The following is a 25,065-nucleotide window of genomic DNA, read 5'->3' as shown; positions in this document are numbered from 1 at the left end:
CCTCCATAGTTTACAATGCTGCTGCAAAGACTTGTTTTATTTATGTTTTTTTAATTGCGGAAACAACTAACTTGTAAAAGTAAGTTACAACCTAAGACATGGCAACAAGTTGGTCCTGACAGTTTCAACCATCATAAACTGCTGACTACAGCTAAAATACAACAAGAGGACCGCAGGCCATCTGGCTCCCTGTCATGCCAGCACCCGGCCTTCCTAATCATTACCAAACCACAACTGCAAACTGCAGCCAATAAAAGTATAGCCCTGCTAGGATCATGACGTCACTTCTGCAATTTATAGTTATCGATTTAATCCATTCTGAAATGTTTATAAAAGTTTTTGCAGTCTGTTTTAGCAGTTCACAAATCAACAAAGAGCTGATCAAGGCAGGAAAAATGTCCAAAACTGTCAGCAAGGTTAAAAGAAATAAAGGAAAAAAGTTACTTTTTCTGAGGAGGAGGGGAAAAAACTGAAACCGCGAAGTTCACATTTCAATGATGTTCTGGAGGAGTGTCGTGTCCCCAGCTGATAATGCTTAATACGCTTTCTGAGTTTTCAGGATAGGTTGTAACAAGCATAAAGGTACTCTGAACAAAAAAGCATAACTACCATAATTTTCGCACTATAAGGCGCACATGAGTATAAGCTGCAACCCACCAAATTTGGCACAAAAACGGCATTTGTTCACGGATAAGCCGCACTGGACTATAAGCCGCGGCTGTCCTCACGTTTAATGGGATATTTACAACAAAAGATATTAACCTGTAACACTTTATTTGACAGCGGCATCATGCGAATGTTATAAGACACATTGAACACCCATGAAGCTTTAAACCAATTGGCTGCAAAGCTTCACTGCTTCAAGAAGCTTCATTTGGCCATCACAGCTCCCTTGGGGGAGACATTCAACCTCTGCTGCCCCCTGCCGTCAACACTGTTGTTATCCAACATGCCTCCTAGCATGCATTGCGGCGCTACAGATATAAATAACAATCAAAATTCACGTTCTGTGCTAATTATTTCGTCAGTTACTGTTGCAGTTGTTTCATTAATGGCGTACCGCAAGCAACACGTCACTTCCGTTTATTAATATTCATGACATTAGCTACTGTTACTAAGTAGGGACAAATAGGGACAAGCCACTGGTTGTCCCTAATAGGAAATGAATGGAAATCGTGTACGAAGGAGATGTTTACAGAGCTAAACCTACCAATTCTCTCCGAAAATGATGTGCCTAGTGCCAAATTCACTTGCAAAGATGTGGAAGAACATAAAAATGTTCAGTTAAAGAGATGGCTTGAGTGTCGAAGGCTGAAAAAGACGGAAAAAAAACGAGCCGACCTAAGCATAGCCTTCGCTTTTTTATCGACGCGACTGACAACAATGACATTCTCCTGTTTCAACAAGCTATCCTTTACCATCAGCCCTGTCTTTCTTATATATCCTCTGGTTGTCCTACGTCTCTTACCGTTCTTGGGGGTAATTTAGTTAGCTTTGTGTAGCTATCGCAAATGCTACTCAGTGACAGCCAACAAACACTTTTAATTTTTTCCATTGTTAACAAATCTTAATTCTATAACTTATCTACACTTCCTCCTTACTAAAGTTTTTTTTTTTTTTTTTTTTTACAACAGAAAATATACCAGTGGCAGTCAGATACCATTTTAATTCTTCCTAGGTCATTCATTGTCAGACAGAAGCAGCACCCGGCACGTCACGCCAAAAAATAAGTTAAAAATATCAAAATGGCTTACCTCTTTGTCCTCTGAAAGACAATGCCAACCCAACGAAATGTTTGCTGCATAAATGTTTACTGCCGAGCTGGCGTTAAAAGTCCGCGCAAGTTGATTCAGTCTTCACATTTTCTCCTCCGAGTTTTTAGTTTCGGGAAACGTATGAAGAAAACTTCCTTCATATGTCGTAATGTCTAGAGTCGTTTCTACAAGTTAAAAAAAGTGGCAATGTGTGATCAGCATGCTCGTTTTTGAAAGATTACCGGAGAAAAGTAGCAGATTTTCCATTGCTTCTATGCGAGGGCGGGTCTAAAATGTCCCACTTCTACTCTACTTCCGCTTTACGATGCGACGTCATGGTCTAAAAATAGCATGCTTTATTTGATGGTGGCGTCATAAGTCTGTTATTAGACAATCATAATTATGACATGACATTGCATTGCCATTACTGATAGCTTTTAACAGATGTCATTTAGTGTTATTCGGCAAATTATCTCACTTTTGAATGGATATAAAAGATTCAAGCTGGACATAAATGGAGTTAGTGACATAATTTGCTGGATGACACTTAATGACATAAGCATTCTGTAATGCCTATGATAGTGTCATGTCATAATTATGACAGTCTTATGACAGGCTTTTGACGCCGCTGTCAAATAAAGTGTTATCTATTAACCCAAATAAATCAACAAATAAGCCACACTGGACTATAAAATGAGGGGGAAAAGTAGAGGCTTATAGTCTGTAAATTACAGTATGATGTTGCTACAATTCTGTCCAATGGCTTAAAGGGTAAAACAAACTTTAACACACTCACAAACACAAGCACACTTGAACAGATTCTCATCTTATCTGCATACATTTTTCAGTTTGGTTTCTTTCAGCTTCCTCCCCAAATTCTCTTAATAGCCACCCCAAGTTTCGACCTCCTCTCATGGCTGTGGGCTTGTTACTCTTGGCTGGGTGCCATTGGACAGAGAAAGAGGGAAGAGAAAAGTCTCTCAGAGGAAGGAAGAAAATGTGCAGAACAAATAATAGCCACATGCTGAGATATGTAAGAGCTTGTTTTTCCTGCACAGGTGAAGATTTTGTCTGCAGATGCGTAAATCATTTATTGTGACGTTTTTTTTGTTTTTGTTTGTTTCCTCAAATGTAGTAGTAATTGATCAATGTTTAAATACACTCAACAATAATAACTATATAGTATCTTAAGGGTGCGCCTCTCGAGCCTTTTGGAGGATTACAATTACTAACATAACCTGCATGAAAGTAACTCTGCCGAGTCTATAGGTTCTTGTTTGCAGTAATTTACTAGCCAGCAGACACCCCTACATCAAGAAGACTTCTGAAAAGGGCTCAGCAAACAATAAACAGTTTCCAGCAGAGGAAGAGAGGAAGGAAGGGGAATTGAGGGACACCAGAGGGAGTTTATAAATGGACCACACAAAATAAATATTTAACAAAACAGATTACACATATTAGCATTAGAGGCAGTTTGTCAGGTGTGAAATGTTAAAATACATTTCCCGCAACTCACAAGTGCAGTTAATGTTTGTAGCTGAAATAACCAAAACTATTAAAAAAAAATTATTTTCTCTAATAACTCAACTTAAAAATACATTGTCGCAGTACTGAGGAGTGAGAATCCCTACTGCACGGGTGTTTATAATATATTGCAATATTACATCATGCAATTCTCGTATCGATTCAAAACCCGCCCGTATCGATCCTTTCACTTGTGTTTTTGGTAGAAATAAATAATTCAGTGGTTGGACTTCTACTCCCATCCAGTAGTGGGCAGCGCACAGCAGCTTTGCAGTCTGCTGTAACAAAAACATTAGACTAATCTGAGGAGAGATTTGTATGCGTAGCCCTCTAGTGATTGGCCGCCATTACTGGGGTGTTTACAGACCTATGGCCGCCCACTGTCAGTCAATGTACCGTATTCGCCCGAATATAAGACAGTGTTTTTTTGCATTGAAATAAGACTGAAAAAGTGGGAGTTGTCTTATATTCGGGGTCTAGACATTATACCCATTCGCGACGCTAGATGGCGCAAGATATCATTGAAGCGAATGCTGAACTTGAGGAGTAATACTCTGTCATGACAGATCTCAACTACTCTCAAGTTTAACCAGTTTGCATTATTTTAATGTAATGTTTTTCCTTGTTCAGATTTGTTTCAAGACTACAGTTAGTTAGACCTCACTTTGATGATTAATGCAGTTATTACAATTTTGTTGTTTTATCACAATAGATTGATTTAATTACATTTAAAAAACCAGAAGCCATTCATTTATGAATGCTATTGCACTTTAGTTTACATATTTAAATGTTCATTTATTAAGATTTGAACGAGGCAAAATAACATGCTTTTTCTCTCAAATATATTGTTATAATCATTTGTTTCAGATGTACTGTAATGATTTTCTGTATAAAAAATAATTTGGTTGTTCATAAAAAAATTTTTCAAACTAGACTCTTGAAAAAGAGGGGGTTGTCTTATAACCAGGGCGGTCTTATGTTCGGGCCAATACGGTAAATAGTAACATTAGCTGCTGTTGGCTGTGTGCTGTGGGCAGCACACCTCAGCAATGGCAGACGGGGTACTTTCGGTCGTTTTGCTCGGATTAGTCCTTTTATAAACCTGAAATTTGGGATTATTTTGGCTTTTACTGCAAAAATGGAGGCATGGAGTATTTAGAATCCTGCATTCAAGCAGGTTTGGGCTAAAGCAGATTTGCACTAAAAAAGAGAAAATGTTATAATGACAGCCATACATAAAACAAAAACATTTTTATTTGTGTGCTAGATGAGGTATAAGGAATAAATTGATATAAATGTACTTTTATGCTTTCGTGGAGATTGAGAGAAGGCAGGCGGGGCAGTGCCCCCACTAGTGGCCAAAAAATGTAATTGCATGTAATGGACTTTCCTATAGACCCTACTCACATGACGTCACAACCACGTCTCCGCGCCATATTGTCCGTCAACTCGTCGTGTTTACGCATTACCGCTACGTAAATTCCTCCTATTATGGCGTGTTTTTCTGCTCGTTAACATTAATAATCAAAATGGTGAAGGCGTGTGTGGCGGTTGGTTGCAGTAACAGAGAAGATAGACGGAGAGACTTGAAGTTCTACCGTATTCCGAGAGACCCGGAGAGGAGAGCGAGATGGACGGCTGCAATTCGACGAGAAAACTGGGCACCAAACGATCACCACAGATTATGCAGTAGTCATTTTATATCTGGTAAGATGCATTTAATATATATTTAGAGGGTTTTGGGCTGACAACCACAATTAAGATCATTGCGAGGCTAATCGCCGACAACATACAGTTTCAAATTCAAGATGCATTTTTCTTCCACCATCATTATTTTTTTAATATTATTTAGCTGGTACCAAGTGAAAGAAGCTGGCCTCGTCTACGGATCATCAGTTAAAACGGTGTGTCCAAGCCTTTTGCAAAGGGGGCCAGATTTGGTGTGGTAAAAATGCGGGGGGCTACCTTGGCTGATTTACATAGAACAATATATTTAAACAAATTTTAGCAAGCCCTTCTGTGTGTCACATTTGCTTTATTATTATTTTTTTTTAATTCATAATTTCAACAATCTCGTCTTTGTGGCATTCTCTTTCAACACTCGGGCTCTTGCGAAATACTGCTGCTGTGAAATTAAAGGAGCTTCAAGTTGCTTCAATTTCTCACTGCGTATATCTTCCCTGTAATGTTGTAGATGTTAGCTTGTCTTGTTTGGCAATATCGCGTCACATCGAACTCTTTGAAAACAGCGACTGTCTCTTTGCAAATGAGGCAGACACAGTTGTTGCGTATTTTATTGAAGAAATAGTCCAAAATCCACCTATCCTTGAAGCGTCGGCCACCGCGGTCAACTTTTTTTTTTTAATTGATTGTCGCCATTTTAGAAAATTGGAAGTAAAGGGTCACACAGGGGTAATGTTGCTTAGAGTGCTGCTGTTAAAGTTTTTCAAACTTTCGTGAGAATACGCTGAGTTTCTGTGGACAAGATAGTTGTAAATATCAGGGTAGCAGATGTCAGGCAGAGACGGCGAAGACAGCGGGTCGAAAAATATCGATTTAGGCATCAAATATGGATCTGGCGAATGGATCGACCGAAGCTTTTCCACATAACGCCTTTTATGCAACACATCCAATGAGTTTATAGTGTCTGAAAGCACCGGGGCTTCCATGAATTGCACTATAAATTGCACGACAAATTGAAACCATTGAGAATACGGATAAACAATGACGGACAATATGGTGGCCGGATACAGCGACACGTCATTGTGTGACGTTGGTGAGTGGGGTCTATATACTAGTATATGAATTAAAAAAAAGACCTAGCTGGTAAAATGTATACATTTATAAGCAATAAAACAAACAACAAAAATGAATGAAATGAACAACAATCCTACAACGTATTTCATAATGGGTCAAAAACATTTTTCGAACAGCGACTAGCACCTTAGTCTTAGGTCTTTTGCTTTGCTAAGCCAAATCTACACCTGAGGAGGCAAGGTGGATATTTGGAATTTCTTTGTTTCATGCTTTGCCCCCGCCCCCTTCCACAAATCAAACTCCGCCTATGCTTTTCTGTCCATTTTGATTTGTTTTATTTCCTAAAGTGACATACAAATACCGCAATATTCGAATCATACCGATGATCTAGATATGAGGCAATACACACCCCTACTCTACTGCGGAATTGTTTAGTATATGAAGTAATACCTATAGAATTTTTAACACAGATGGTATGAGATACAGTAGATAGTATAGTGTGTGGTATTTGCTCTTTAAAGTGACAGCGTCAGCATGCATGTATTAATTCACCCTTCGACCTCTTACGTGGATTGCCGTGTCACCACCTTGCAACGTGGCCTTCCTTCTGAGGATTAAGTTGCTGCTAACCAATTATCCATCAATAAAATGAGTCATGTGTGGTGGAAAAGGGTGAAGGGCAAGGAAACTCCTTATGAACATACTCCAAAGCAGAACAACAGAAATGCAGTATATAATTTTTTTTCTCCAAAGGCAAGACCATTATATGACGAGAAGAACAACCGATGCTGATCAGGCATCAAGCATCGCCTTCAAGTAAAAAGATACGTAGGGAAAATATATCACTTGATGTCCACTGTTTCATGCCACTCTAAAATTTTCTTTTCTAGGAACCATGTCAGTAATCATCACTTCTATGCCCCCTATCAGTGCTCCTAAACTGGTCAGTTTTGTGGATTGTTCCAGATTCAGCATGAGTTGATGACAAGTGTACTAAATTTACAGAAGGGTGTGTTTGTTTTGGTGTCACACTCAGCTCAAACATAAAGTTATGTGGATTGTCCAGATTAAGCTTGTTTGCCATTCTCCAAATAAATTACTTATTTACACTAGATGTGATCATAGGTTACTTATATTTAAAACCCTGAGAGCTGAGTAATACAACACATACAACAATTTGTATTCTGATTTTTTTACTTGTCGTATATAATCTGTAAAATCAAAACAATGTTTTTTTTCTCTCAAAATTGAATTAAAATGAATGTAGGATGTAATACAAAATAATGTGGAGGGGAAAAAAATAAAGTGCTCATAAAGACGGATAAAGTATTGATTGTATTTTCACTGGTGGAGGCAACTCTTCATCACCAAGTGATAAATAACAATTGTCAATTGTTGCTGAGATCAGTCATGTGGCACATGCAACAAACATTGCTAAAAACAAAGACCACAAGACCCAACTTTTTGTATGTAAGCAAACAGTAAACTTTAAACAATATGTGCCTTCTCAATACGCACAAAATATTGCAAATAATTTGTGATTTATATTTCCACTATTTATGTGTGATTGTGCCACAATAAATTAATGGACACACATCCAGTAAATAAAAATGTGTTCTGCACATAAAATCAATTGTATCCTACTGGGGTATAACAAACACCCCTTTGAAAAGGTGCATTTTAGAGTAAAAAAGTTTACCTTTAGGTCACACGGTCAATCCAAGTTCAGGACAGTTAATTTTACATTACAGATACATCTTATCAGCTTATCACATGAACCATGACACACATTTCCAATGACCAAAGATGACCGTTAAAGCAGAAGTGGTAAATTCCACTGCCCGTTTCCTCTTTTTTAGGTTAAAAAAAAACAAAAACAAACTTTTTATCTAGTAACGTTTTCCTTCCGTAACGAATAAACCAACAGAAGATCTTCCTTTAATCTTCACCTGTAAGCACTCACATTCGCATTTATTGTATGTTGTTATCTGAAACAGATTGGTTTGCAATTTGATTTTGTTTGCTTGCAGCCAGCCTACTGTGAGTTGTTCTCTCCTGCCCTTCCAAATCATGGTAGCAACAGAGCAAAGCATTCCCAGCATTCCTTGCTGCCACTGTGCTTACACAACTTCACAGCAAGGGAAAAATGAACCTGCCTTTCTTTGTTATAGCACTTTAATCACGCTCTCATTCCTTATATCACTTCCCTTTCACTGCTTTGATTTGTGTACAATAATTTTTTTTTTTTTTTTTTTTTTTTTGTTGTACTAATGCCATCTTTGGATGCATACTGTGCATAAATGTGTAGTGTGGGCATCCTTACTTTCATGCCAGCAGCTGCTGCGGGACCTCCGGGGTCCACCGCCTGAATGTGGCAGGGCTTGCTACCTCGCACGACGAAGCCCCATCCCACAGCATCACCAACAATCTGAAGAAGGCCAAAACGAAAAGTTGTCTATGGTCGTATCACATGATGCTTCATACTGTGATCCTGCTCAAGGTATAATCATGTACTTGCAGGCAATGTAACAACTGAATGTCTACCGGTATATTACTTTAAGTTGGCCTAAGGGACTTGTGATCTGCGTGTGTTCATAACAGTGCATTAATGTGTGACTCTTGTGTATCCTATACAAGTGGGGGTGTGCGTTCGTGGGTGTGCTCCTTACGGTGAATGTCTTCTTTAAAAAAGGTCCTCCTGGAGTCTGGAGCTCCTCTGGACTTACGTGTCTCTTCAGAACTGTCCAAACAGAGTACGTTTATTAAATGATTAATGCCAACGCATAAACACACGTACTGTGGGGAGAACAAGTATTTGATACACTGCCAATGGGTTTTCCCACTGACTGTGTATCAAATACTTGTTCTTCCCACTGTACAGTGGGGCAAATAAGTATTTAGTCAACTACCAAATGTGCAAGTTCTCCTTCTTGAAAATATTAGAGAGGCCTGTAATTGTCAACATAAACCTCAACCATGAGAGACAGAATGTGAAAAAAAAAACAGAAAATCCCATTGTTTGATTTTTAAAGAATTTATTTGCAAATCATGGGGGAAAATAAGTATTTGGTCAATACCAAAAGTTCATCTCAATACTTTGTTATGTACCCTTTGTTGGCAATAACTGTGTGGTTCTGGGATTTTTGCTCACCGTTCTTGTTATCATTTTGACGCCACAGGGTGAGATCTTGCATGGAGCCCCAGATCGAGGGAGATTATCAGTGGTCTTGTATGTCTTCCATTTTCTAATAATTGCTCCCACAGTTGATTTTTTTTATACCAAGCATTTTACCTATTGCAGATTCAGTCTTCCCAGCCTGGTGCAGGTCTACAATTTTGTCTCGGGTGTCCTTCGACAGCTCTTTGGTCTTGGCCATAGTGGAGTTTGGAGTGTGACTGACTGAGATTGTGGACAGGTGTCTTTTATACCGATAATGAGTTAAAACAGGTGTCATTAATACAGGTAAAGACTGGAGCCTCGTTAGACCTCGTTAGAAGAAGTTAGACCTCTTTGACAGCCAGAAACCTTGCTTGTTTGTAGGTGACAAAATACTTATTTTCCACTCTAATTTGAAATTCTTTAAAAATCAAACAATGTGATTTTCTGTTTTTTTTTCCACATTCTCTCTGTCATGGTTGAGGTTTACCCATGTTGAAAATTACAGGCCTCTCTAATCTATTCAAGAAGGAGAACTTGCAGATTTGGTGGTTGACTAAATACTTATTTGCCCCACTGTATGCACACATGCAGTACTACACGCAAATATGGTCGCGAAACAGCCAACATGGTGTGCCTTAATAAATGAATTAACTAGTTAATAATTTCAGGTGGGGCTTTAGTGCACAGCAACTACACAGGGCACACCATGATTATATGTGAAAAGATTGTGTTCACCCCTTCAGACCCGCATTTTTTCTGCTGGGCAAAAAAAAATCTGCACTGATTTTTACTTGACTGAAACACCAGAACAAAGTGCATTTTTTTGGTTGCGGATATTTAATGCTTTTATTAGTTATTTTTAATGTTAATGTGTTCTTAATGAGAAATGAGCACGTTATGTTATCCTTTTTGAAGTTGCGTTTGGTCAACCATTTTCAAAGAGTCAAAAATGGCAAAGACAGCATGCCAAACCTCATGATTTGATTTCGATAGGTAAAGTTTCATCCAATCATCTCCCAGAAGTTTCAATAACAACTAAATTCAGTGTTTTTATTGGTTTAGAGACGTGAATGCATGACGCATTCACGTCCATCAGCAACATTCTTAGATCTGAAGGGGTTAAATTATTGCACAAACGCTGGAATTCAAATCAGATTCCTACAAGCTCTTTATTTACTTTGTAGAAACAACATTAAATATTGAAGCAATAACAGATACCAGTTGTTTAGGTGGTTTGAATGTGAAATATATGACTTGGCTCAAAGGCAGTTGGAAAACACTAGTTTAGTTTTAACTGTAGTGTGGGCATCCATTGGACCCTGTGGTCTCTTATCAAAGTTTCTTTTTCCCCCCCGAGATTTAAAAAAAAAATTGTTTTAGGTTTTGTTTATTTAATTCCTTTTAGTTTTTTCTTGCCCTACAGGAAGGGAGTTGGGTGTGGGGTTTAGATAAGGGGATCTCAATAACCATCATTAATCAATCACTTTTATTATCAAAACTTTTATTTACGATCATATTTATTTTCATTATTGGCACTCATTCATTTAATGGTTATATTATTATTACTCTTTCACTGTTAATCATTTATTCATACTTTGACTAATAACTATCATTATGATAGTGTTTTGAATGTCAATAGTGTGCTTGTATAGCCCTGTTTTGGATGACTTAAGGTTCTATAAATAGATTTGACTTGACCAGTGGTGAGAAGGACAAGAAGAAAAACAACAGGAAAGTGAGCTGTCATGCTTTCAAAGGTATAAGACTTTAGGTTGATCCTAGAAAAGATCATTACCAATTACATTTGCTGAATCATTAGTGCTCAGCCTTATGCAGCTTTGAAACGTTTAATGACGGATTTTCTTGATATAATTTCAAATGAGTGAGTTTTATGACAGTAACGTTTAGGATGATTGAATGTGTTCATGAATCTTCTTAACAGCTGGAAGTGCTTGCAACATCTTTTCTGTGACTTTGGGTGATTTAATAGCATGTCTTAAAAAAATCACTTGATTGGTGTGGGAGTGATAAACATGCCCATGCTTGTGTTAAGAGGTTTCTGAATGCATGGTTGGTTATGAATCTGAAATAACTGGTAATTCTAACCAGGTAAGGGAAACAAAAGGCCACACACAAGACATTCCATTCTTTAATCCGATCCACCCTGCATTTACGTGATCAAAAGTCTAGTAATATTTCTTGCGTTCATTGTTTTTATTCCAAAATAGGCAGCGGTACATTAAAATCCATGTATTCATTTTATTAAGTCATACATCACATTAGATGAATATATTGATTTATTGCATTGTTTAATTATCTATTCAATTGAAAACTGTAATGATTAAATATAATTTTAAATTAAGTACAAATATATTTTTTAAAGTTATATGTATTGTTATTTTATTGTATTATTTTTTTCCTTATGTATTTTTTTCTTTTTTGCCCCTTTTTTCACCTGCTTTTAGTGCAAAATGCTTCTATGTTGCTTAATAGTGTGATGGTTGTTTTGTGTGTGAGTTAAATGAAAAACAAAAAGAATAAAAAATACATATTTCATACTTTTTTAATGTCTTGTCTACATTGTCTCTTGCTGAACTCTTTACTAAGGGTAAAACACTCAAAGGTAGAAATTTACTCCTTACTTCTGACACTTAAGAACAGGAAGCATAGTAAGAGTATTTCAAATGGTTCCCCTTATTTCCTATACAAGCATAACAAAAAAACTGTGTGAGCTGTATCAAATATTCTAACATTAAATTCATATTTCTGTCTCGGCATTTTAAGTTCAAATTGAATGATGTGATAGGTGAACTACAATGGCAATGCTTGTATGACTTGCCTATATTGTTGACAGTTTTCCCTCTTTTTTTTTGTTTTTTTTTGTGTTTTTGTTTTGTTCGCGTGCAAATGTATGGCAAAGGGGAGATTCTTCTAGTTCACCCGTGTGTGTAAGTGTACTCTATGTGCGTGAGGGGAGTTCCTTTTCCTCCTTTTGTTGTAAATGAGAAGTTTTGTGCCAATCAAAGGACCACCAAGGACACCTCAAACACGCACGCATGTGCATTTGTACATGCAGACAAGTGTGCGCAAGCACAAAGACAAACACACAAATTATTAGTCATATGCTGAAGGTTTCCTCCTCCACGAGTCACACTGCATAACTGGAACAGAACGTCTTCAATACCCTTTCATGAAATTTGTTGCAATGTGAGGATATTAAAAAAATGAATTAATCTAATTTGATTTAACCCAAATTAACAAATGACATAGAAGATAGTGGCCGCCGGAGCTGTTTAGTAAAGCAGATGTCGCATGCTCACCAGATTTGGGGTTGCACAGGACCGGTGGGCTGCTGCTGAGTGTGGGACTACTGCTGTAGTAGCCGCTGCTGCCACAGCTGCTGCTCATACTGCTGCGACGGACCCCGACTGCCATCTTTATCTCTTTAGTCGGACTCACTGTGGACATGGCACACACCCAGAAAAATAATAAAAATTCAAATTTGTGTGAAAATGTTAAAGGTTAAAACAATACAGTGTACAAGATTCTTTAATATCAAAACATTTACAAAAGCTGTGGTGGGTAGCCCATTTGGTATGTGGGCCTCCATTGTGGACAGGGCACTATTTTACAAAATATTGTGCAAAAATGCATTTTATCAACCTCTACACTGAATATCATATAGAGCAGTTCACAATGAATATTCATCTAAGAATATGACAAACATAAAACATGCATGTATTTATTTATTGAATACTATATCAATATTACTAAAATATATGGTTATTAAAATAATGTGCTTTAACCACCTTAAAAAAAACTTTACAAACGTGTCCCTATCCATGGCAAGAACAAGTAATGGAACATGAAAAACTAAACAATTTTAAACAATATAAAGCACCACATCCAGTGAAACCTCTGAATGATCACCCATCAAATCATTTACTACCTGTTGCATTGTCCTCTAATCAATTTTTGGTGCACAAGCAATCACAGTAGGTAAAATGCCATTGTCAGGGGTGGAGAGTACATTAAATTTAGCTTTGTTTCAGTCACTAAGTAGGTTTATTTTGTGCATTTTTTAAATCATTAATTTAAGTCAATTTTGTTGTAAGTAATTTACTCAGTTTATTTAACTTACTCATTTAAAGACAAAAAGAAAACATATGAGTCGAGCAAGCAATCCCTTTTTTAATGTTGGCATTGACTTGAAAGAAGGTCATTTTATGAGACCTGCCAATGTTGCTTCTTAACTTCTGCTTATATTAGATTATACCGAATAATTTTCAAAAACAGAGACATTCGTATTATTTGACTGAATTGCTTTTAAAAGTGTAATAGCATTATAGTATATATTCAGATTCACCTGTTTTGGCATGGTTCACAACAGCCTCAAACTCAAGCCACATGTAAGCAAAAACCATGCTGCTCAGCCTCTGGCAGGAATGTGAATATCCACGTATTATGGAAAAACAAGCATTATTGTTGAAAGCATAATTCCGAATGATCAAACAGTTACTGCAGCAAATTGTGCATAAAACATTTTATTTTATTAGTTTGATTTTTTTTATAATTGATAATTTTATCAACAAATTTGCTGCTATCAGTCTAATTTTAAACATCACAAAATCTGTTCCGCAAGACAATAATTTTCAAACTCTTTCAGTTCAGAGTGAGTGTGTGCGTGTGCTCGTGCCATGCATGTGGCAAAATGCAGACTACCTGATAAAAAGCTAGTGTTGCCTCCGTCAGAGTTCTGCTTTCGGAGACAGAAGGGGCTGTCGTGGCTTTCAGGGATTCCACGACCCCGCTCATGGAGCAGCTCCATTAACCGTCGCCTTCGTCGAAAGTTCATCCTGAACTGGAAGAGGAGGGGCCCGTCCACAAAGTGATGCTTGTTTGTGACTGGTTAAAGAAAGCCAGAGTACAATTTAAGGAAAGTGGATTACAAGATAAAGGGCTTTCTGAAAGAGCCACAAAGGATTTTGATTAAAGTCAGATGATATTGAACTAAAGAGCAAATCATCTAAGCTTCATGAATATGAAACAGTACACTGCAAGTCTGCAAGTACTCTGCCTTTCTGTTTGACGGCAAACCTAATCAGACTTTTGGATGCAACTAAAACCCTTTTTTTAACCTGTCCTGTTCAGCTGCTAGGACACAGAGAATAGGAATCTGAGTGTGGTTTGAACCATTTTCAGGTGTCACATGGGAGTTTGAAACAGTGTATCACAAAAGTGAGTACACCCCTTGCATTTCTGCAGATATTTAAGCATATCTTTTCATGGGACAACACTGACAAAATGACACTTTGACACAATGAAAAGTAGTCTGTGTATGTAATAGAGTTTTTTTTTCTTCTCAAAATACCTTAAAATATAGCCATTAATATCTAAACCCCTGGCAACAAAAGTGAGTACACCCCTTAGAAAATACGTACATCCCTAAATCTCCAAATTGAGTACTGCTTGTCATTTTCCCTCCAAAATGTCATGTGACTCATTACAGGAGTGCTGTCAGCATTGCTGCAGAGATTGAAGAGGTGGGGGGTCAGCATGTTGGTGCTCAGACCATACGCCGCACTCTACATCAAATTGGTGTGCATGGCTGTCACCCCAGGAGGAAGCCTCTTCTGAAGACGGTACACAAGAAAGCACGCTCGTCTCATCTGACCATAGGACATGGTTCCAGTAATCCAGTACTTCTCAAATAGTGGGGCGCACCCCCCAATGCCAGGGGTGGCGCAAGTGAGCTCTGGGAACATGTTTTTTTTTTTTTTTTTTTTCGTACTAGAATAATGTGTACTTGCACATCCACTCAGTGGGTGGCAGTGGCGCTCTTGTTTTCAGAGTGCGCGCAGTATTTTTGAACTAAGCAAGAGCACACAGAAAAGAGAGATGAAGAAGAGCTGTGCGCCGTTGTCGAAAGCCATTTTCCAACCGGACTCACGCAGCGACCCACTGTCTTCTCCGGTTCTCACGTGTCCGCCCGAGAAGTGCCATTTTCGGCTTGGGATCGTCACGACGACCGCCCTCACCTACAGTTCTCCCTCGGCCACCGAGAATGCGCTTTTTTTCGGGCCTTTTGGCTTTGACTTTTAATACAGTGGGAGAAGAGGGAATAACCACTGTTTGCTCTCTAAAAATGATTATAGCGGACAGCCGGAAGCCAGATCAATTAAGACGCCACTTAAGGACATTAGACCCCAATCTCATTGATAAGCCGCTTGATTGTTTTTCAGCGAAAACGTGGCGAATATTGCCAACAATCGTCCCGCTTTGTCCGTGTTATATCAGTAAACGAGTGAGCACTGTTAGCATGCTCAGTGCTAAATAACCCCACACCATTGCAAATGAGGTGATACTGTGAGCAGCGAAAATAAAAACTGTCCTTCTGTCCAAAGACATTCTTCCTTTTGTCCAGACACTTTTTTTTTTTTTTTTTTTTTTTTTTAATTTATTCTATTCTATTCAGTTTTGTTTTTTCGGTCATTTTTTTTTTTTGGAATATTGTCCTCATGAGTTAATGCTTCTTATCAATTTGATTTTTTTTTTAAATTATTTACTGATTTTATTACATTTTATTTTTCAGTATCAAATGGTCAAAAATGTACCTTGAGTGTATTTTTACAATTTGGATGTGACTTTTTTTTTTTTTTTTTAATTCAGGCAAATTGATGCGCATTAAGTCTTTTCTTTTACAAACAAAACACTGTTAATAAAGTTATACTTTATTCTACGTTCATTTATATTATTGTTTTTTCTTTAGTAGAGTGGCGGCAGAGAGTTTGGGGGGGGCGCAAAATATTTACGTCTTCCTTGGGGGGGCGTAACAGAAAATAATTGAGAAGCACAGCAGTAATCCATGTGCTTTGTTGACATGTCTTCAGCAAACTGTTTGCGGGCTTTCTTGTATACCTGCAGAAATGCAAGGGGTGTACTCACTTTTGTGATACACTGTATACTCCCATTGTGGCTGTTCATTATGTTTTATACATTTGGACAAAACAGTGATCGGGACGGGGTTTAGAGGAGACAGAAAGAAAGGGAGCAGAAAAAAGAGGGGAAGAACAAGCAACAACAAGAAATACATTTTTACATGCCTATAGTAGTGCTATCATTAGCTAATACATTTACCCATGGACACCATGTGGGAGGCCTGATAACTGAAGAGAAAGAGGAGGGGAGGCAAGTCAAAGGGGACATGATTAGGCAGGGTGGAGCGTACACAAATCTGCAACTGAGGTGTAGAACCCAGTATTATGTGAATCACATGTAAGTGTGTATATATATTGATATCCTGTTCTATGCTATCTGATCGCTAATCCTGGCACTGACAATCTCTCTACCTGAGTGTGTCTAATAGCGTGCTGCACGAATGCTATTTTTAGACCGCAGGGCTGCGTGACGTCACCATCGTAAACCGGAAAGGCGTCAAACAAAGCAGCGCGCTCGCATTCAACCCATGCTAGTACTGCTTGTTTTCTGCCGGTAATATTTCAAAAAAAGAACATGCAGATTAAACACTGCTGCTATGGAACTTGTAAAAACGACTCTAGATATTACAACCGCCCACATATGAAGGATGTTTTCTTAATACGTTTCCCGAAGCCAAAAAAACTCAGAGGGAAAAAATGTGAACAATGGATCAACTTGTGCGGACGTCCGAAAGACCGGTTTAACGCTAGCAAGGTGAAGCCATTCGCCTTCATATGCAGGAAACATTTTGTTGGGGGCCACTGTCCTACAAAGTACAATCCTGATCTATTGCCTGCCCCGAAGATGTAAGCCATTTTTATATTATTAATTATTTTTTAGCGTGGTGTTTTGCCGTGCTGCTTGTCTGACAATGAATGACCTGAATGAATTAACATTTTATTTATATACCACAGTTATGTAGGCCTTTTTTTCTAAAATACGGATATTTAAATAAATTAGCCATGTTTGGCCTTGGTCTTCTTATAGTAACCCTGCTGATGCCGACAGGTAGGCTCTGGATTTAACAGTTTTACCTTTTCTGTTGTAAAGAAACAATCTTAGTAAGGGGGAAGTGTCAATGAATTAATAAAAATTGAGATTTCATATTAATGAAAAATTAAAAATGTTCGTTGGCTGTCACTGAGTAGCATTTGCCTTGTTACACAAAAATGGCAATATAAATTACCCCCAAGAACAGTAAGAGACGTAAGACAACCATAGGATATAAAAGATAAGAAAGACAGGGCATATAGTGGTAAATGATAGCTTGTTAAAACAGGAGAATGTTATTGTCAGTGGCGTTAGACAATGCAGACAAAAAAAAGGTTTCGATAAAAAAGCTACCTCTGGATAAGGTCGGCTCTTTTTCCTCTTTTTCAGCCCTCAACACTCAAGCCATCTCTTTAACTGAACATTTGTATGTTTTTCCACATCTTTACTAGTGAATTTGGCACCAGGGACATCATTTTCAGAATCGGTAGGTTTAGCTCAGTAAACATCTCGTTCGTACTTACATGCATCTAGCACAGGGGTGTCCAAACTTTTTGCAAAGGGGGCCAAATTAGGTGTGTTAAAAATGTGGGGGGCCGACCTTGGCTAACGACCTTTACGTAGAACAATATATTTAAGCAAATTTTAGCAAGCCATTTTGTGTGTCACATTTGCTTCATTGTTTTTTTTAAATTACGTAATAATTTCAACAATCTCGCAACTAGCCTTGTGGCGTTCTCTTTCGACTCTCAGGCTTGTACGAAATACTGCTGCTGTGAAATTAAACTATCTTCAAATTGCTTCAATTTCTCGCTGCGTATCTTCCCTGTAATCTTGTCGTACATGTCAGCGTGTTTTGTTTGGTAATATCGCCTCACATTGAACTCTTTAAAAACAGTGACTGTTTCTTAGCAAATGAGACAGACACAGTTGTTGCGTATTTTAATGAAGAAATAGTCCATTTCCACCTATCTTTGAAGTGTCTGCCTTTCGCAGTCAACTTTTTTTTGTTGATTGTCGCCATTTTAAGAAAATTGGGAGTAAAGGGTCACACGGGGTAATGTTGCTTAGAGTGCTGCTGCCTTTTAGTGGGTAAATGAGGAGCAGCATTTAGTGTGTAAGCTACTTCATATGCTGGTGGCAGTACTGCTGACCAATTTATTAAGTCTGTGTGCGGGCCAGATAATATTAATTTTATGACAGTGGCTGGGGGCCGGATGAAATTTGACCACGGGCCGCATTTGGCCCCCAGGCCGGACTTTGGACATGTCTGATCTAGCATGAGGGACAGATGCGAGTTTGACCCCCCCCTTGCAACAGTTGCAAATGTCATGAATATTAATGAGCAAAGTTGACATGATACTTGCGGTACGCTATTGCACCCAGTCATGCGTGAACCCACTCAATTCTTAATTAACAAATTTATTGATTAAAATGAGTCTTGATAGTCACCCATACCGTATTGTGGTTCAGCTGGAGGTGAGTTCTCACAAGTCTTACATCTTCCCCCAAAATATTTTCTTTAAATAAAAAACCGAACCTATGAGGCAGGTCTGTCTCACGCAGCTTTGTGTGTTGTTACATGAAACAATGATCCCCTCATGTTTACTTCCTCGAGAAAGGGATGAACACAAATTAGGACTACTTTCACTTTAAACTAATTGTAATCTCACATCACGATGAAGGACAAAATGCTAAAAGGGGAGTTTAAACAACCAAGTGATATCACGAACAAGCCTCATGACACACTGTCTTTCGGTGTGTGTGCAATGTAACACAGCACATTCCAAGGCCATGGAGATGCTTGGCTCTGTTCCAGGGACGCACACAGAGAGAAAGAGTTCTTTGTCTGCTCTTTTTCACTCACTCTGTCAATTACTCACATGGAAAATATTGAGGACAATTACGTCCAATAATACTATGTTTATTAGACATTGTTCCCAACAACCGTTTACTATAACAGTAAGTTGTGGACGGTCACATACATACAATACAGTCATGTGACCGTTTCTCAGTTAAGACTAATTGAATCATGTATGACATCCACATCAAATTGAATATCATGTGGACACTTGACTGAAAATCGTTACAGATTTCCAAGTACGCCTCAGGGCCAAAAACTCCAGCCATTATATTTATTAACTTTGTACTGCATACATCAGCGGGGACTTAGTTCTCCTTTTTAGTTGCTATTGCCGTTACTTCCCATTTTAATCTACCGTAATTTTCAGACTATGAGGAGCACCTCACTATAAACTGCCACCCTCCAAATTTGACATGAAAACAGCATTTGCTCATTAATAAATTATTTGACAGCGGGGTCATAAGACTGTCATAAGACAGTCATAAATATGACGTGACACTATCATGAGCATTAATTAATGCTTATGACAGATGTCATTTAGTGTCATCCGGCATATTATCTCACTTTTGAATGGATGTAAAAGATCTAAGCTGAACATAAAGAGTCAATGACAAAATTTGCCGGATGACACTTAATGAAATCTATCATAAGCATTTAATAATGCCGAAGACAGTGTGATGTCATAATTATGACGGTCTTATGACAGTCTTATGACGCCGCTGTCAAATAAAGTGTTACCTATCAGCCCAAATAAATCAACAAATAAACCACACTGGACAACCGCTACTTTTTTCCCCTCATTTTGAATCATGCAGCTTAAAATCCAGAGGGGTTTATTTGTTGATTTATTTGGGTTAATAGGTAACACTTTATTTGACAGCCGCGTCATAAGATTGCCATAAGACCATCATAATTATGACAATACATTATTAAGGGCATTAATGAATGCAGATGTCATTAAGTGTCATCCGGCTAATTATGTAACTAACTCCATTTATGTCCAGCACGGATCTTTTACATCCACTCAAAAGTGAGATAATTTGCCGATTGACACAAAAAGATGTCTGCATTCATATGATGGTCTTAAGACTGTCTTATGGCGACACTGAAATAAAGTGTTACCAAATTCCACAACTAGCAATTAATCAAACAACTACAACAGTAACCAAAGAAATAATTAGCACAGAACAGGAATTTTGATTGTTATTAACATCTGTAGCGCTGCAATGCATGCTAGGAGGCACTTGGACGACAACACGTCGCAGCAGCGGTTGATTGTCTCCCACAAGGGAGCAGTGATGGCCAAATGAAGCTTCTTGAAGCAATGAAGCATGGTGTTTGATTTGGTCTTATCACTGTCCTATGATGCCACTGTCAAATAAAATGTTGGTGTAAATGTCCTATATACCCTACCCACCGACGTCACAAAACCACGTGCTCGCTGTATGGTTCCGCCCACTTGTCCGTCATTTTGTCTCTGTATTAGCATTGGTTTCAATTGATCGAGGAATTTAAAATGCATTTCATGGAAGACCCGGTGCTTTCTGATGCTGTAAACTCACTGGATGTGTTGCATAAAAGGCGTTATGTGGAAAAGCTTCGTTCTATACAGTCGCCAGATCCATATTTGATGCCCAAATCGATGTTTTTCGACCCACTGTCTTCGCCCTGTCTGCCTGACATCTGCTACGCTGATATTTACAATTATCTTGTCCACATAAAATCAGCCTATTCTCACGAAAATTTGAAAAACTTCAAGAGCTTGGAGGCTTATAAATACTTCGTTGCTGGTTGGGTGAAACAGGTCCTCATCCACGAAAATTCGGCAGGAATCCAGCTTGTGCTTGGAAAGGTGAGTTACGAAATTTTCAATTCAAAATCTTTTGTTATTGCTAACATCCACTGTCAAGTCTAATGTATTTCATGTCGTTTGTCAATGGAGTTAAGGCTTTTAATGTTTATATGGTTTAGCGATAGCACTCTCACTACATACATACGTGTATGTTGTCGGCGATTAGCCTAGCAATGATCTTAATTGTGGTTATTTGTCAGCCCAAAACCCTCTAAGTATATCTTAAATGCATCTTACCGGATATAAAATGACTACTACATAGTCTGTGGTGATTTTTTGGTGCCCAGTTTTCACGTCGAATTGCAGCCGTCCATTTCGCTCTCCTCTTTGGATCCCTCGGAATACGGTAAAACTTCAAGTCTCTCCTTCCATCTTCTCTGTTAGTGCAACCAACAGCCACACACGCCTTCACCATTTTGATTATTAATGTTAAGGAGCAGAAAAACACGCCGTAAATAGGAGGAATGTACGTAGCCGTAACAGGTTAACACTATGTTTTGACGGACAATTGGGCGGTACCATTCAGGAGAGCGGAGTTGTGACGTCACGTGGGTAGGGTCTATAATACAGTCAGGACAGCTGCGGCTTATAGTCCAGTGCAATTTATCTATGAACAAATGCGGTTTTCATGTCAAATTTGGTGGGTGGCGGCTTATAGTCAGGTGCGCCTTAAAGTGCGAAAATTACAGTAGTTTGTAAACAAGAAGTAGCTTGAAATGCCTGTTAATAGGGGCAGAAGTCTTATTGACAGTTAACAAAATTATTTGATTGTGCTGATATTCACAAAAGGTTGTGCAAAAAAATATTAAACTAGATTTCACTAGTTTACATCCATTCTAGGGCTGTCAAACGATTAAAATTTTTAATCGAGTTGATCACAGCTTAAAAATTAATTAATCGTAATTAATCGCAATTCAAACCATCTATAAAATATGCCATATTTTTCTGTAAATTATTGTTGGAATGGTAAGATAAGACACAAGACGGAAAATACATTCGACATACTGTACATAAGTACTGTATCTGTTTATTCTAACAATAAATCAACAAGATGGCATTAACATTTTTAACATTCTGTTAAAGCGATCCATGGATAGAAGGACTTGTAGTTCTTAAAAGATAAATGTTAGTACAAGATTGAAATTTGATATTAAAACTAGAAATCCGATCACATCATTTTCAAAGTATCTGAATCGGCAAAAAAATATCGGACATGCCTTTTTTTAATATAGATATAGATTTTTTTAAATTAAATCGTTTTCTAAATGTATTTAACGTTACAGACATAATATGTTAAACTCATCCAGAGTCTTTAGTTTTGGCTTAAGGTAGGGTTATCAAATTTATCCCGATAATGGCGGTAATTAATTTTTTAAAAAATGTGTCATGTTAAAATATTTAACGCAATTAATGCATGCGCTGCACGACCCACTCACGCATTGCCGCGCTCAATCTGTAATGGCGCCGTTTTACCTATATAGAGAGCTAAAGGGCAGCGTAAAATGAGTAGAGTGAATTTTGGAAGCCTTTTGAGCCTTTTTTAATTGGCTAAAGCCTTACAATCCCTCTCCCTTTGATTAGAAATATCGTGGGAAGCAATGTGGGGAAGCAAGGCAGTAATTGATATTTTTCTTAACACCCTATGTTATTTCCCAACGCAGAGAAGATATATCAATTGGTAGCACTACGCACAGTCATGGTTCCACTTCCCATCATGCATTTGGGCATGGCTACAGTATCATTTACTGAAAGCTCAACAAATACACTAGATGACAATATTTAGTCACAATATACAAAGTCACATTTGTCCTTTAAGAATTACAGGTCTTTCTATCCGTGGATCCCTCTCACAGAAATAATGTTAATAATGTAAATGCCATCTTGAGGATTTATTGTCATAATAAACAAATACAGTACTTATGTACTGTATGTTGAATGTATATATTCGTCCGAGTTTTATTCATTTTTTTCTTAATGCATTGCCAAAATGTATATGATCGGGAAAAATTATCCGGAATGATTGGAATTGAATCGGGAGCAAAAAAAAAAAAGCAATCGGATCGGGAAATATCGGGATCGGCAGATACTCAAACTAAAACGATCGGGATCGGATCGGGAGCAAAAAAACATGATGGGAACAACCCTAATTAAAACCCCTCTTAATGTTTTCGTTTCAATCAAGTTTGTAAAAATTTTCAATCAAAAAAAAAAAAAAAAAACTTGTAGCTCGTCATTGTTGATGTCAATAATAATTATGGTGCTGAAACCCATAAAATCAGTCGCACCCAAGCGCCAGCAGAGACAAACAAAAAAACACAAGTAACAAGCGGAAATGACACTTTGCTGTCATTTTAATCTGCTTGAGCGGTGCATGTGCGTTAAATGCGTCAAATATTTTGATGGGATTAATTTAAAAAATTAATTAACATCCGTTAACGCGATAATTTCTACAGCTCTAATCCATTCATATTCTTTGGAGCTTGGCCTCATTCAGTTCACAGATTAACTGGAGCTTAATTCGTCTTTCAATCAAGTTGTTCCCCAAAAACAGCAATGCAACAGCAGATGCCCCTTACCCCACCTCACCATGCTGGATGATCCCGTGTTCAAGCAGGCGTCGACCCAGTTGCTCCGCCTCTTCCCTGGTCGCAATCTCCCCTTCCTGGAGGAGCCAATCGATGAATTCGGAAGCTACTAACGTCCGCTCAAAATTTCCACCTTCCTCCTCCCTGCTCTGTATTATGTTGTTCTCCGTGTTCATCAACCTAGACAGCATCGGTGGACTGAAGTCAGTGGTCATACAACAAACGTATGAGTAGGAAATACAGTTTTAATTTTTGAGCAACACAAAAAATGTAGGGGGCCTCAACATTCTTTATCTGTTGAAAAGAGGACTTATTTTTTTGTTTAAAACTGAATCTCTAAGATTTATGTACACAGGTGATCAAAAATTAAAGAAAAATAACATTATAGTGAAAATTATTATGTGATTTTTTTCCCCTAAGTAATACAAACCAAAGTTGAACACCTTCCAAATTAGCAAGTCAGACACATTCCCGACTTTATAATCTGAATAACTGGAGATTTGAAAGATTAACAACGTTAGTTCTTGAAGCTCGCAAATCTTTTAAGCTGCTGGGAAATAAAACTAGTACTTATGCAAAAAGCCAAGTTAGAATATAAATCATTCATGAATAAAGGACAATTTACAAGTATAATTTCCTAAATCAAAACAAAACAAATACTACATTGTAATACGTGAGTTACTAGTATGAAACAGCAAAATATTCAAATACAAACAAATGAAACCATAAACCAAAAAGATGACCTAAAATTGAATAAAAACTCAAGAATCCTTTAAAGAGTAAATCCAAATGACCACAAAATGTTGTTAACATTTTCCACTTTAAGATTTAAACAAAATGATGTAGGACAGATTCACAATCACAATAATACTTGAAATAATAATTGAAAATTAAAAAAAAAAAAAAAAAAACACACACACAAGTAAATTAAAATCTATAAGTGTGTCCTATTTGGATGAGTGTAATTGCCTATAAACATAACGAACGTCATTAACGTAAGACAAGTATACATGTAACGTAAGGAGCAAAATTGCTGATTCTGTACATACTCTGCACAAAAACACGTCACTCAAGAACTGCCGTCAACTCAGTGAAACAACAGTGCACGCAGACATACTGTGGTCTGCTGCAGCAGATGAGTGAGTCACCTTTCAAGCAGAACATGTCCAAACATGCACACGCTGAGGCAAAGCCATGCAATAAAACACACTGTATCTTATCTGTTTCATGCTCGTTCGTCACACTCAAAACTGTAAACTTTCTCTGAGGAAGTACAGTACACGTAGGACAGTATTTACAGGATCCCTGTTCTTCATCAGTATGATATCAAACGGCAAAATGATTATTCGCGGTACGTCTGAGGAATGTATCACAAAGAAGCACAAAATTTTCTCCGATGATTATGTCATAGTGTACTGGATTTTCGTACACAACGCTGTCTACACAAAATTATTGAATTAATGGTCTAATGTTTTCCATACAACTATTTATGATATAGATTTACAAACATTGGTAATTTATACACTATCATTTATAATTTAATAATATTTTTTAAAATTTAACATACCTTATTTTTTATGTTTTTTTTTTTTGTTATTTAA

At 37.7% G+C, this 25,065-nt stretch overlaps 1 protein-coding gene across 1 annotated transcript in view; it reads right to left on the bottom strand.

Moving 5' to 3' along the window:
• Positions 1 to 25,065, bottom strand: part of deptor (DEP domain containing MTOR-interacting protein) — a 50,975-nt gene that overhangs the window by 4,613 nt on the left and 21,297 nt on the right. Inside the window, exons 5-9 of the mRNA XM_057834160.1 lie at positions 23,466 to 23,644; positions 13,918 to 14,100; positions 12,516 to 12,653; positions 8,705 to 8,775; positions 8,359 to 8,463 (exon numbers count right to left, since the gene is read on the bottom strand). Of these exons, the coding sequence (XP_057690143.1) occupies positions 8,359 to 8,463; positions 8,705 to 8,775; positions 12,516 to 12,653; positions 13,918 to 14,100; positions 23,466 to 23,644 (676 nt within the window). The remainder of the gene's footprint in view (positions 1 to 8,358; positions 8,464 to 8,704; positions 8,776 to 12,515; positions 12,654 to 13,917; positions 14,101 to 23,465; positions 23,645 to 25,065) is intronic.

Source organism: Corythoichthys intestinalis, chromosome 4 (assembly GCF_030265065.1).
Source record: "Corythoichthys intestinalis isolate RoL2023-P3 chromosome 4, ASM3026506v1, whole genome shotgun sequence".
NCBI lineage: Eukaryota > Metazoa > Chordata > Actinopteri > Syngnathiformes > Syngnathidae > Corythoichthys > Corythoichthys intestinalis.
Note: the sequence above shows the minus strand (reverse complement) of the source record. Positions and strands in the feature narration are given on the sequence as shown.